The sequence below is a fragment of the Hydra vulgaris genome, chromosome 15 (genome assembly GCF_038396675.1).
Source record: "Hydra vulgaris chromosome 15, alternate assembly HydraT2T_AEP".
Taxonomy (NCBI): domain Eukaryota; kingdom Metazoa; phylum Cnidaria; class Hydrozoa; order Anthoathecata; family Hydridae; genus Hydra; species Hydra vulgaris.
Genome location: NC_088934.1, coordinates 7,975,665 through 7,990,763, shown reverse-complemented (window position 1 = coordinate 7,990,763; position 15,099 = coordinate 7,975,665). Strand labels below are relative to the sequence as shown.

The 15,099-nt window shown below is 29.3% G+C and overlaps 1 protein-coding gene across 2 annotated transcripts in view; it reads right to left on the bottom strand.

The window, feature by feature from the left end:
• Positions 1-3,216: 3,216 nt before the first annotated feature.
• Positions 3,217-15,099, bottom strand: part of LOC136072073 (tyrosine aminotransferase-like) — a 41,297-nt gene continuing 29,414 nt past the window's right edge. For both annotated transcript variants that reach the window (XM_065820236.1, XM_065820235.1), the window contains 2 exons: positions 11,756-11,854; positions 3,217-3,432 (listed from right to left, as the gene is read on the bottom strand). In XM_065820236.1, the coding sequence (XP_065676308.1) occupies positions 3,322-3,432; positions 11,756-11,854 (210 nt within the window). In that variant the 3' untranslated portion in view covers positions 3,217-3,321. The remainder of the gene's footprint in view (positions 3,433-11,755; positions 11,855-15,099) is intronic.

Below are 15,099 nucleotides of genomic sequence, written 5' to 3'. Positions count from 1 at the left end.
CCAACTTGAAAAGGTACTAATGGTAATAAAATCGAGAATTTATTGCTATATTTTATATTTTACTAATTAAACAATAATTATTACTGTCCTTAGGCAAGTTTTCAATTTGAATTGCAATGGAAAAAGGTAAAAAGTTTGACCGAAATTAAGAAAGCTTAAATCATCTCATTCAACAAGGCGCCTTGGAGCGCGTCGAAGATTTCCAATGAAATAAAGAGATCAAAAAAGGTTATTTCCAATTTCTTGAAGAAACCGGAGGGTTAATGAGCAAAGAACTCAAAGGGAAGATTGTCGGTGTTGACTCCAAACGCGAAACGATTGCTTATTCGACAAGCTTTGAAAGGAGAATCAAGTTTCAGTCAGCTTCAACATGACCTAAATCTTAAACTGATATTGGAGGAATTTCAAGATTTGGAAAAGTACAATGATTTTTTGAGTATTTACTATCCTTCGCTCATTTAAAGTATATTGTTAACTTCCCTTTCCAGCAGAATAAAGTAAGCATTCACTTCTCATCAGAGACAAAGGAGTGGCTTGAAGAAATGAATATTGAAGTTCAAATCTTCTGACTTGAATCTCATTGTTGAGGGATCATTGTTCGAAAGGTTTACGTCTCTGAAAAACAATTTGGATTGAGAAAGGAGCTGAGTTAAAAAAGCTTGGAACAAAATTGATAACGATTCATTTGATCGTTTGGTTTCTTCAATGCAACGTTGATGCATTGCTGTTCAACGATTGAAATGTGCTAAGACTAAATGTAAAAAATATAACTTGCAGAAATATAATTCGATTAATAAGCAGAAAAATCAGACGAATGCACAGCTGACAATAATTGCAGAAATGAAATCTGCTTCTGAAAAAAAAAAAAAGTTATTACCCGGAAGAATACGGAGTAGTAACTGGACCAAAAGCATCTGCATAAAATCCTCGTTATTAGTTTTTAAGTTTTTTTTTGAAGAATCTATTTAAAATGAAATATATTCCGCCATCAGAGCTGAAATAGAAGCTAACATTATGCTGATATTAGAAGAAAATACCGAAGTAGTAGCAGACAAATCGATGACAAAACGAGCACAGATCTAGTTGTAACCAAACTTACCCTAGGAGAACATGTTTGCACGTTCAGCAGTTGAAAGATTTGGATATGCGGGTGATCGTCTTATCTTTCGGAATAACCGTTAACTGTCAACGGAAACAGAGTTTTAGCGAGATAAAACCAAACGTAACCCAAAGCCTGTCATTTTAGTGTGCTGGTACATGTGCATACTTCGGCGATTTCAGTGCCATCAGAATGGGCTTTCTTGACTGCTAAGTCAAACGGTCATATGGTAAATTGACGCACTCCTACTAAAAAAGGAAATAAGTCATTAATCCGAGAACCATTGAATATTTTGAAATAACTTTAAATATATTTTGAAATAATTATTACATCTTTTCATTAATCCAGCAGCTGTGGCACAGTGGTAGCGCAGTAGCCTCAGAAACAAAAGATTCCTGGTTCAAATCCCACCTCTGGGCAAGTATTGCGACATCGGTTAAGAAGAAGGCGTGAACTTCCAATTATATTTTCATCCGGGGTGCACTGTGATAAGACCGTAAGGACTCCGTGGGGCACCTAAATAACATTAAAAAAAAAATTTAATCTCAGAGGGCTGAAGAACAAAAAATTAAGCAAAAAGTTTTTTACTTTTCTTAAATTTTAGTTAATTTAATATATCATTAAATTAAAAATATCGTAGTCAAATAAAAAAGTTATCAAAAACATCAGAGTTTTTTTAACTCTAAAATTCCTTTTCTTAAAAAAGCAAATTTTAAGATATTTTAAACAACCTTTTTTAATAAGGAGCTATTAACCTAATTTCGTAAAAAATATTTAATAAGTTAAATTTGGAAAAATCCTAAATAAATTTAAAATTAAAATAATTAAAGAAAAGCCTATTTCTGCTTCGCAACGCATAGTGCACGTCGTGTAACTTTGGTACCCGAACAAGTGGTCATGCTAATATTTCTAAACCGTAATTGGTGTTTGTGTTTTACCTGGACACTTAATGTAAAATAAAACTTAGATATAAATGAAAAAGAAAAAATAAATAACATTATCAAATAAAAAGTTTTTACTATCTGTTTTTAAGAACAACTTTTATATATATAAAAATTTAACGGTTACCCGGGACCCACCCTTTTGTTCGATGGGTAACCGGGCTCGCTTTTTCACAATTTTCGACAGCTCTAGCCACCTGTTCGTACTAGTGACTTTGAAAAAGTAAAAGCGTTTAGTTATCATTAATTCAAAGAACTTTAAACATACGCACACACATTTATATCTATGTGTTTACGTTTATAAAACACATATAGGGGAAAACGGGGTAAGATGGCTTTTCATATAACAAGTCAACATACTTAAAAATGGGTGAAAACGAAACTACATTTACATCTTGTATTTTAAAATGCCAATTGGTTTTTTTAAATACTTATAACGCAATTTTATACACGTTTGCGCTTTAAAAAAAACAACTTTAGTTTCGGTTATTCATAATTAATGGTGCTCTTCTGGTGTAACTTCTATAAAAATATTTTTTTGCGACGCGTGTTATTTTGTGTTACTTTAGTTAGAGTAGTTGATAGTTTTTAAAATTTTATAAAATTGGAGGCAGAAATCGCATAATAAGTCATCTTGCCAGATGATAAATTTATGAACTCTTTATTTTAACTTCAAATTTTTCTTATTGCAAACTAAAAATTCATGCAGGCAATGAATAATTATGATAACAAACATACTGACAAAGTATTTTTGCCTCTTGACTAATAGTTTTGCAATAACTCAGGCCTTTCAAAACGCTTGCTATCTTGCCCTGTCTTCCCAAATTTCTCTGTGTTTGTGTATATAAAACACCATATATCTCTGTGTTTATATATATATAAAAAAAAAGTTTCACAAAAAAAATCTCACAAAGTATGGTTTGTAAGATTAATCTCATCCCCCCCCCTCCTTTTCATCAGCTTTGATAGTATTTAAAGTTGCTTAAGTTTTAGTGAAGCTTTATAAGTTTTGAAACATGCTTGCTAACTTATGAATGAATGGAAATTAGGACTATAGGCCTATTTATCGTCTGAGACACATCTGAGATGAAAACTCTGGGTCCGCCTTCGCCTGAGACACATTAGAAGTATTTATGTAAATTTATCTGACATATTTCATGTAACGAAAATAATATAAGACATTTGATAAAATTATTGGAAAATTATGTACAATAATATTAAAAAAATAATAAAAATAATATACAACATAATACTCCAATAGAAATAAAAGCATCAAAAATTTCATTTAAATTCTTGTTGTTCACAAAAATCTGCAATTCGATTACACGCTTCTTCCAACAGATGGCTGGGAACAGTTAGCACAATACGAAAGAAACCAGGCAAATCAAAACACTATATTAAAAAAAAATTGTTTAAGAACGGACTTTAGTACAAAACATATAATTAACTCTTTCGCTACCAGCCGTTTTAACAAAAATTTTTCGCCATGACCGCACATTTTTTATGGATAAAATTAGGATGACATAACATTGAAAACTAATTGCAATTCGAATAGTAAATCTCCTTAAAGACATAACAAACTATATATCAATAGAAAGCTAAACAAATGAACTTTTTAATTAAATAAGTAAATTAACATGCATCATTTAAAAACAAGAAATGCAAAGTGCTTAAATAGTGCAGTCAATCGGTGACAAATTGATATGTTTTTGTGCTATTTAAGGTAAAAGCATGAAACTTGGTTTAAATGTTAATAATATTGATGAAATACTCATTTTAAGACTCAGACCCACTTCCAAAATGGCTTCACCTGTCTCCATAGTAAATGGATCAACAAATATTTAAACACTATATGATAAAAATAAATTGGTAAGGAGTAACAGGACTTTAAAAACATAAAAGGGGGTAAAAGCGTTATAATTTTGTACCAAATCGTATCTTTGAATTATATTCATGTTCTTATTATTTATTTATGTTCTTATGGCACAAACAGTTTAACTTTAATAAAAATTTAATAAATATTTTTCAGAATACTAAAATTTTCAATTTTAATTAAAAAAAAAAATCAAAACACAATGTTATATATTTAAATTACTCACTGAAATTTCACATAAACTTTTAAAACCTGTTAAAAATGTTGGTAAATTCAACGCTCACAATCACAACAACATTTGCAGAGTGCGGTATATGGAAGTTAATACTTTTACACATTAAAGTATGAAAGTAATACTTTTACATATTTAAAAAGACCTCTACAGCCTTTCCCTATTTCGCAACTACATCGTGTAAATGAACTGCATATTTTGGAAGCTTCCGGAATCATCGTCCAAACAATTTCGTTTTTTTTTTGTTGATTTTTTTTTGGAAATATTTAAAAACTCATTATTTAAGCTATTAAATCTAACTTTAATAACTATTAATAAGCTATTAAATCTAACTTTAATATATATATATATATATATATATATATATATATATATATATATATATATATATATATATATATATATATATGTATATATGTATATATATATATATATATATATATATATATATATATATATATATATATATATATATATATATATATATATATATATATATATATATATATATATATATATATATATATATATATATATATATATATACACACATAACGAAAGAGGGAGGGGGATTTTATGTTAGAATATATTAGTATTATTTATAAAAAATTTCAGCTTATAAATTCAAAATAATATTTTTTACAAAACGCGCATAAAACTATTTAAATCTAGCGTGGCTTGCGGTCAAATGCACATTTTCTAACAGCTGTTTAATAATAATTCTAATGGGATATAATATGTTGATATAAGTTTTTTTATAATTCAGTGAGAAATAAATTAAAAGCTCATTTTCGATAAATCAATTAATTTGTTTTTATCAATGACTAAAATAATTATATTCTAATTTGTAAGGCCGATTTTCCTTGATTTTTTTTTGATAACAAGTAAAAATTAATTAACGGAAGGAAGGTGGGGGGAGGGGGTTCTTAAGAAGCTTGGGGTGGGTGGGAAAATTTTCCAAAAATAATAAACGTCCCCCCACCCCCGCATTTATTAGTAACTCGAGAGTATGTCTAAAAATTGACCTTGAACAACAAAGCATGCTGAAAAATTTTTTAAAGTGTCCTGATATAGTACTATATGAAAACGTCTAGAAGTAAAAAAAATGCAGATAAAAAAATTAATTATGAATAAATAAATTAAGAATCATCAGTTGAAGGTGGTCTTGCAAACTCGGTAAATAATAATAACACAAAGCTTTTGAACTTTACTTAAAATTATGTTCAGAATGGGCTTTTTTATAAAAGCCTACTAACGATATGTATACTTTTTGACAAATATAGCAAACAAAAAATGTAAGACTAAATTACTACACAATATACAAATGCTCAAAGAAAGAAATAATCTTAATATTAATTGCATATTTCTTTGAGCATCTGAAGCCTGATATTAAATTGGCATGGTATTATATACTAATATAAATACATTATGAAGTTTAAATTGGTAACTTTGTTATAGAATAAGAATGGTTTATATAAATAATGAAAGTATCAGAGTTGTTAGGAAGTACAACATGACAAATAAGCATTCCCATACAGTATACCTCTGCAGGATTATTGTCTGGGCCACAAGCTGTAGAAGAGTCTAGGCAGGAAATTACTTTAGATACAGAAGCTGGAGTGATACAAACATAAGGCAATGGACTTACCTGTTTGTCAGCTATATCAGGTAGAACTAGTGGAATCAAGAAATGATATTGATGAGAAGTTCTTAGAAATCAGTTTAGCTTTGTCTTAAGGTGAGTTTATAATAAGTTTTTCCTTATTATTGATATTGTTTAAGATTCTCCAGAAGTCACTTGAGCCTAATTTTTGAAATAAAATACAAAATTTTGTGACCTAAGAAGAGCGGACTTTGGCGTTAGACAAAACCTTACAATAGTTTCCAGCAATAGTAAACAAATGTTTGTTTACTGGAGAATTGTTTTGCTGGTAGATATGGAAGCAATGGTTGCAATAAGAAATTGCAGCAACACAATGCATAAAAACCATGGAGAAGAGTGAGGCTTGACTTATAACCATCGAGAAAGAATAAAAGATTCGATGCCAGCCTGAATCCAAGAAGTTATGTAAGAAACACATTTTTTAGCAGGAAGACAAAAGATATCTATCCAAGGGCCATCACAAAGAAAATTAAGGAAGGAGTCAGCATTACTTAGTTAAGAAGGCGAGATAGGCGGATTCTGATGATGAAGAAAAATGAGATAAAAGTTTTAGAGAGATCAAAATGTGATCAGAAGCACCTAAGGATAAATGTGGAGAAACTGAGCGCTGACTAGGATCAGAAACAAGACAAAAGTCAAGTAGAGAAAGTAAATGATGCAAATTGTCTAGAAAGTGAGTTGGAAAGTTGACTATTTGAGTTAGAGGCTGAGAAAAGCAAAAGTTGTGGGCCTTAACCCCTGCAGAGCCAATGACATTAGAGCCAAGTCATTCAGTGTGATGAACATTAAAGTCACCAACAACAATGATGTTTGCTGAAAAAGATCAATTTGATGAGAAGTAACATTGAAAAGAGTGCAATCTTGAGATAAAGGAGAGTGATATAGAACAAAGAGAAAGGCAATAGAGTGATGACGAAAAAGACGATGGAGTGATAGGCACGATGGAGTGAAGTGGTGCTAAATAAAAGCATATAAAAGAATAGTCTGTGAATTCAAACATAGTTTCCCGACAAATGGGTGAATTCTTATTAATGTAAATGCCAAGGCCAAGTATGTGACTATTGGAGTTTTTACGAATTAAAGGAAGATAACCATTAACACTAAGATCTTAAGATGAGACAGCTGAACTCAAATTACTCTCACAAAGAGCAAGTAGGTCTAGTGAACTTTGTAGGAGATAAGACTCAACAGAAGAAAAGTTACTTTAAAGACCACAAATATTAGTGAATGATAGATTTAGAGAATTAGGTGACGACAATGGTTTTTTGTGTTTTACAGTTTTTGGTACTTGTTAAGTCATTTTTAAACATGTTAAGAAACTTGACTCAAAGCACAGATAGTACTAAGCACACAATTTAATAGTCTAAGCAATTGCCTTATTACTATTAATAAACCCAAAACTGTAACAAAGGGCTCCGAATGTGTCCTTGACAACGCACATCAAAAGTACGAACAGGGACACCATCCATGCGCAACATAGCACTATTAGTACTCTGATATTTTACAGCTGCTGATGGATCAGCCTCTCTGAGAGCTACCTCAGAGTTCAGAAAACCTGACTACCAGCCACCCTTAGAACAATAAAACTAAGTTAATGCATAATATAATGAGTTGCCTAGTCATAAAAACAGAGACATAAGCAAAACCCATGCATTGAGTCAAAAAAAAATCCAGCATTCAACATCCTTAACTGGAAACAATGTATTATAAATACATCTACGCCAGCCTAATAAGACAAAAGCTGGATGCATATAATGTCTGCCTAAGATAAGTATTTTTATCTCTAATCTCAAAATCTGGCAGGAAATTTACAGTGGCAAAAACAATTGGCAACTTTTTTTGAGCACATATACACTGCAGGCCAAAAGTTTACGGACACTTGATATTTTTATATAAAAAGCTAAAATCTATCCTGTATGATTAAATTAACCAATAAAATTAATTTATAATACTTAAGGTCAGTATTTGGGTAGTACTGAGGTCAGTAATTGGGTATTACTGACCTCAAACTTAAATAAGTAAGTTTTTTTTTTTAATTGTTTATTTTAACTTGATATATAGCGTTACATTACTCTTAAGAGTTTGGTCTTGTTAAAGTTATTTATTTGTTGAAACATGAAGTAAATATTTATAATATAATGATAGCCGACTAAAATGATTAAGAATATTTAGTTTTGTTTAGTTTTCATTTGGTATTAATGATGGTTACATTAAAAAATCTTGAAAAAAATTTTAAAGTTTTATAATTTGACTATTTAACTAAAAATATGGGTAAGAAACTTTCTTTAACGGTTGCAAAACGTTATGAAATAATTACATTACATAAAGAAAGTTATTCAGTTCGTAAAATTTGCAAAAAATTAAAAGTTGCCAGAAGTACTGTACAAGATACCATCAAACGATGGAAAGAAACAGGCATTTTTGAAGACAAAAAAAGATCTGGTAGACCACGGAAAACAGCAAAAGCAGAAGATAATAGTATAATATTGATGAGTAAAAGGAATCGAAGACTTACGACCCCGGAAATAACTTCAGGCTTTAATAGGAGTCATTCAAAATCTATTTCATTAACCACTACGAAACGACGTCTTAGACAAGCAGGACTTTCTGGCCGTATAGCGGTCAGGAAACCGTTGCTACAGATTGGAAATAAAAAGAAAAGGTTACAATGGGCTATAGACCACCAAAATTGGACAGAAGGAGACTGGGGAAAAGTACTATGGACCGACGAGTCCAAATTTGAACTGTTTGGGCAAAGACGTAGAATTTACATCAGAAGAACAACAAAAGAAAAAATGATCCCAGAGTGTTTAGTGCCAACAATCAAGCATGGTGGTGGGTCAGTTATGGTATGGGGATGTTTTTCCTCAGCTGGTGTTGGTGACCTAGTTAAAATTGAGGGTATTATGAAAAAAGAACAATATAAAACAATTCTAGAAAACAATGCTATACCTTCTGGCTTAAGAACTATTGGTCGTAGTTTTGTTTTTATGCAGGACAATGACCCTAAACACACCTCAAAATTATGTAAGAACTACATAAAGGAACAAGAGGATAATGGTGTCCTCAAAAACATGACCTGGCCGGCCCAATCACCAGATTTGAACCCAATAGAGTTACTGTGAGAAGAATTGGACATAAAGGTCAGACAAAAATGCCCAACATCCAAAGAGCACCTGTGGCAGATATTAGAAGAATCCTGGTTATCAATTACACCCGAAATAATAGATAAATTAATAAATAGGATGCCACGGATCGCAAAAAAAGTGATAAAAACTCGTGGGTTATTTTTTGACGAAAAGACAGTTTAATAATAATAGTGTTGTTAATATTTTTTTTATTTTATTTTTTTTCTTTTTTTTCTCTTAAATAGTAACTATATGTATCTTTTATAAAATAAATATGATATAAGAATTTTTTTGAAATAATTATGGGAGTTTTAATTAAAAAATTAAACAAAATCCAAGTGTCCGGAAACTTTTGGCCTGCAGTGTATATTTGTGATCTTTTTACTTCTTTTTTGTATCAACGTAACAAAAAAGTTACATTATTTGTGTTGATCATTTCATAACCCTGTTATAAGACATTGATATCCCAAGTTTATAAAGTTTATCAACATTTGTGAGTTTTCTTATAAATCATTATGCCAGCATAAATTTCTATGGGACTTTCTCAAGATTTTTGTCATTTTTGAACCTTGTTTTTTTGTTTTAATTTTGACTAACACGATTCATACTATTGTGAGTTTTCAATTGACTAATTGTCAAAGTTGCTTTTTCTAAACTTCCACTACATTTATTTCTTGTATTTCCATGTAAAACAGTGTCAACAAATGAAAGAAGCAGGAAAAAATTCTGTTGGCAAACTTTAATGCGAGAATATCTTGCTGCAAGATTTTAGCTGCTTTAGACAATATTAAAGATTTGTCTTCGTAATTTTTTTCATAACAATTCTTCAAAACATTTCTAACATTTTTGTCAAATGCAAAGCAGGAAAACTATACTCCCTTAAATTTTCTACATGTGCCAACAATCTCTGCTTTAATTTTGTTGTACGGATCCTTTCAGAAATATTTCCACCAAGTTCACTTATCCTTTTATAGTTGAGCAAGGTCAACTAATTTAAAAGATAATTTAAAGATACTGTTATCATTATCCTTCATTTCTTGTATCATATACTATTTCCATTCAGCAAGGACATGTGCATCAATTTGTTTGTCAGAATTACTCTATGACATTTTATTGGACTCTTTTCTATTTAGATTTTCTATAAAGAAAAGTAGAGTAATATATAGCATCTGTGACTCTCAGGTCACCAGCATTAAGCTTACCTAAAAAAAGTACTATCTTCAAGGATAGTGGCGCACTTTCTAACACGTTTTTTCAACTCAAATGTTGAAATCGGATGAAGTGCACTGCCAGAGCTTTCATAGAAAAAATATTTTGAAATGGTTTTGCAAGCTGTTCTTAAAGAAGCTCTTATAATTGGTAGATGATTCATTGAACAAAAAATAAGTTTGATACCACCATCTTTCTTCTTGTACTCTAGCTAGTTTAGTAGAACTTGTTTTTTAGCCCCTTCTAATTTTATATCGCTAAATTTATAATTACACAACTTATGAAACTTTGCATTATGATGAATAAACTATTAATTAGAATATTTCTATCTACTTTATCAAATACTATTATAATTAGTGACTCGCCCAGGCTTTCAAATTTTTCAAATTAAGGAATTACTCAATTTTGTATAATTTTCTATGGACTTAATAGTCTTATCAAAAAAAAAAAAAAAAAAAAAAAAAAACTAATTTTATATTTTAAATAAATAAAAGATCTACAAAGTTTTTTACACATCCATTTTTCTTCAAAAAATAATTGCAATTTATTTTTGCATGCAATATGTATCTTTTTACCCCCTTTATTAATTACGGATGAATAACATTTTTAAATCTCCGTTAATACGGAGCTTTAAAAACGTTCAGTTTTTTTAATCAGTTAATTTTTTATCTTCAAACATTTTAAAACTTGTTTTAATTTGTGTTAATTTTTTACAGTTTTAGTTTAGTTAAAGTTTTTGTACTTTTTTCTTCATTTTTATTGAGTTTTCGATTGGTATATATAAATTATTAGATTTTGAAAAATAAAGTTTAGTTTCTAGACTCTCCATGGAAACTAGACAAGTGCTAGTTTCTATGGAGACCATTTGTGGTTATTTTAAAAGTGGGTCTGAGTCTTAAAATAAATTTTTCAACTCTATCAACATGTCCATCAAGTTTCATGCTTTTACCCTAAATAGCACAAAGTTTGCACCAATTGACTGCACTAAAGTTTTTTTAAATAAAACATTAAGTTCAAAATATAAAAAATTTAATGTATAAATGCAAAGTTTTTTTTCAAAAGATTTTTGCAATTACTTAGCTAAACACTTATACACTTCTACAAGTTAATTTTTACAGTGCTAAAGTTGCTTTATTTTTGATCTAAATTTAAAGTTTTTTTTTTGCAAGGATTTCTTGAGATTTCTTAACTTAGTATAGTGATAACTTTCTTTAATTACGCAATATGGCTCTTATTAGTTATTTAATATGTAGAGAATGAAACTTAAATAACAAACCATTATATGGTTCTGGAATAAAAATTAAGGTAAAAAAAAGAATAAATTGTGGAGCACACTAGAAAGCCACTATGAGCAGCTTGCGGTACAAATTTAAAAAAATCAAAAGCCACTGTCAGCGGTATGCGGTAGTGAAAGAGTTAAACAATCTTTAAAAAATCATTTAAAAAAAAAAAAATTCAAAACAGTCAGGACAAAAAAAAAGAAACCAGAGTATTTAAAACATACAAATCAACTGATCAATAAATCAATAAATTAAAAAAAAGTAAAAAATAGACACACAGACATAAACATGTATCCATAGAAGCTTTTTTATGGAAATGGTTGCACTTACCGATGCGGGAAGACAATGAACTGATTTTTCTACTATTAGGCGTTGGGTAAAGTTTATGTCATCTTCAAAAACATCTAAAAGTTCCTTATCCAGTCCAACCTATTATTATAGAGAAAAATTATATAAATAAAGCAATATTAAAAGAGCTCAACCAAACATCTTAATAACTTGACTAAAAAAATATCTAATCAAAATACACAAGATTCTAACACTTGATACATTTATAACATTGATGTAATTAAAATTTTTTTTATAAGGTTCGATTTAAATTGTATGTGATAATTTCAAGATCAAAGCACAGAGAAAAAAGTAGAGCGCGAAACTACCAGGAATAAGGTGGGGCTCAAACTCGGAACTTCTTGTTTATGAAGTGAGCGCTCTACCACTGCACCACTACCTCATTTTAATTTTTTTTACTGCATTAAAAAATTTATCCAGTAAAAGAAGTTCATAATTTAAGAGCATTTTTCTAAAAGGAAAGTCACATTTCAAAGGGATCCCAAACCTCCAAGACATGTTGTGTTCATATTAAAGAGAATGATAAAAAAAAAATGTTTGGGCTAAATTTTTTTGATTAAAACAAAATAACAGAAAAACTAACTTTTTTATTTTAGTCAAAGCTTGCCTTCTCCATTTTGTTGTATGCCAAAGTCAGCATAATATATGCCCCAATCTACAGACTTGATCATTTATTCAAGCGTGTTATATTCCTATGAGTTTTAGCACATGACGTCATTGACTTTTTTTGTTTGTTTACATAATTGATCTTTTACACAAACAAAAAAAATCAATGACTCATGTACTGAAACTCTTAGAATTAAAAGAAAATCATTGATTGCAGAATTATTTTTTAATTTTACTTGTCATTCACACTAATATAGTTAGATTTGTACCTTTTTTAATAAAAAACGCTCTTCAATTATTCTAGATAATTACTTATAAATGCAAAATATTGCATTATCAACCAATAGGAAAATAACTTATACATTTTCTATATATTAAAATCATATGTAACTTAATCATTATGATCTTAGAGCTACAACATTAATTGTTAAATGTGCACAAGTACAACTTGAAAGACAGCAAGCCTGAACAAATGATTGCTTAGCATTTGAAGATACCCAAGACAACTGTTCATGATATCATTCAGCGCATCAAATCAACAGATGGTATTAATCAAGAAAAATCCTGTAGAAGATTTGATTGCAACCAAATGGTATTTTTTGGTCTTCCACAGTTGCTAGTTTACACCTTTTACAACAAGGTGAGACCGTCAATTTCGGGAATTATTGGGAAAGTTTAAAGAAAAATCAAAGAAGAGTTTTTAACTTGAAAATCACTGAATTTTTTTCTATCAAAATCCCAAAAAATTTTACAGTCAACAAATTGAAGAATGTATGTGAGTAAATTCTGGAATCTTGGTAAAGGGATAAACAAAGTAACTAAAAACTACTGAATAATTATGTTTCTCTAAAATCAAATATATCTCAGTTTTACTGTAAACAATAATTTATTTACTTTTAAAATATAAAATGTCAGACAATGGTTCAGAAATCAATACTTTTTATTATTATAATTTTCTGTTGCAAAACATTTGTCAGCTTTTCTTTTACTGCACTTTTCTGAATGATCAATAATAGATTGTTTAACCATTTTGCATCATTTATGTATGGCAATTTATTTTTTCTGCGTTGAATTTATATTAAAAAAAGTTCTTCAACATTTTTGTTATTTAGACGGAATTTATTTTTTAATATAGCGTTCGCTTGCTGTTTGCAAATGACCACAGATGTTTTTGTTAACTGGGTCATGCAATATATCTCATCATTTAAAGTACCCTAGCGCTGTGGTCTTGTTTGGTAATAATTGGTACTCAACTGAAGCTATAGCAGAATACGTTGAAGTATCAAGACAGCTTGTCTTTTTGGTAATTATGGTGTTCATCATGCTAAATAATTGCTCAACATGAGCACTATTGAATATACTTAGACATGACAAATATCACCATAAACATAAATTAAGCGAGGAACTGCTTTTCTTAATCTTGTTTCAAACATATTAATTTTTCACCTCATATAATTAATAGACTCTAATAAATTGGAAACTAGATTACTTTATGGAATTGCATCTTTGTTAAATAAATGAATAACAGCATTAAAAAGACTTTTATTGTTTACCATAACAAGCGATAATGATGCATAGTGTTTTAAGGTTCTTAGTATTTAAAACATGGTAGTAGTAAACGTAAATGTAGTAGATTTACGTTTACTACTACCATGTTTTAAATACTAAGAACCTTCTCATTTTTTGCTGAGAAGCACTTATCTATGTTAAGGAAAAACATTTTTATTTTCATATCATAAACAAGCTCAGCATGAAAAGCTTCACCACCAGCTTATATGAGGCAGTTGTTCTAAAATTTTCGAATTTTTTAAAACACGATGATTTTTAAACATTTCCTTTGCACATTCAACCATATGGTGTTGAAGATATTGGAAGATTATGATTGCGAGTGTCATAGCTTCTGTATTTGATGTCTGATCTCTAAAACTTACAATAGGTTTAATGGAAGGATTCACTCTATTTGTGCAAGTACTGCTAATATGTACATTATCTGGAGTGCCACAATGCAATTTGCATGCATCTGTTTATTTTTAAGCTAGTAAAAAAAAGGCAAGAGTATAGCTTTGTTTGACTTAATCGTTGCGCAGTTCGATGATGTATTTTAGACTTTGAGTGGCTGAGTATAGATTTATTACCATCACTTCCATAATAAAAGTCTTTACTACATATTGTGCATCGTACCATCAAATCAAATAATATATAATTATTATGAAACATCAAATCAAATAATATATAATTATTATGAAACTACATATTTAAATGTTCAGTTAAGGAATATACCTACCACTCCAGCTTTATCTTTCTTTCTTTCTTATATAGGCTGAATAATACTCTTCATTATAATTTTTCTTTTGAAGACAATTTCAGTTTTTAATATTTTAATATCTCAAAAATGGCAGATAAACTCTTAATTTCCATTTTAAAATGTTTTTCTTCTTAATAGTAATAATTGACAATGAAAACTTTTGTAAACTTTTAAAAAGGAATTTACATAATTTAACTTCTTACAAAATGGAATTTCTAATATTCGAAAAGTCAATTTAAATGATTTAAATAGAAAAAAAAAAGAAAAAAAAAAAATTGTAAAAATTGATCTCGTAAAAAATTCAGTTATAGAAAACATATTTGTTTAAATGCAAACACTGTTGTATTCAAAATTTTATACAATTTTTTCACAAATTATTAGCAAAAAACACCCGGAAATTTCTGGAGTTTTAAGT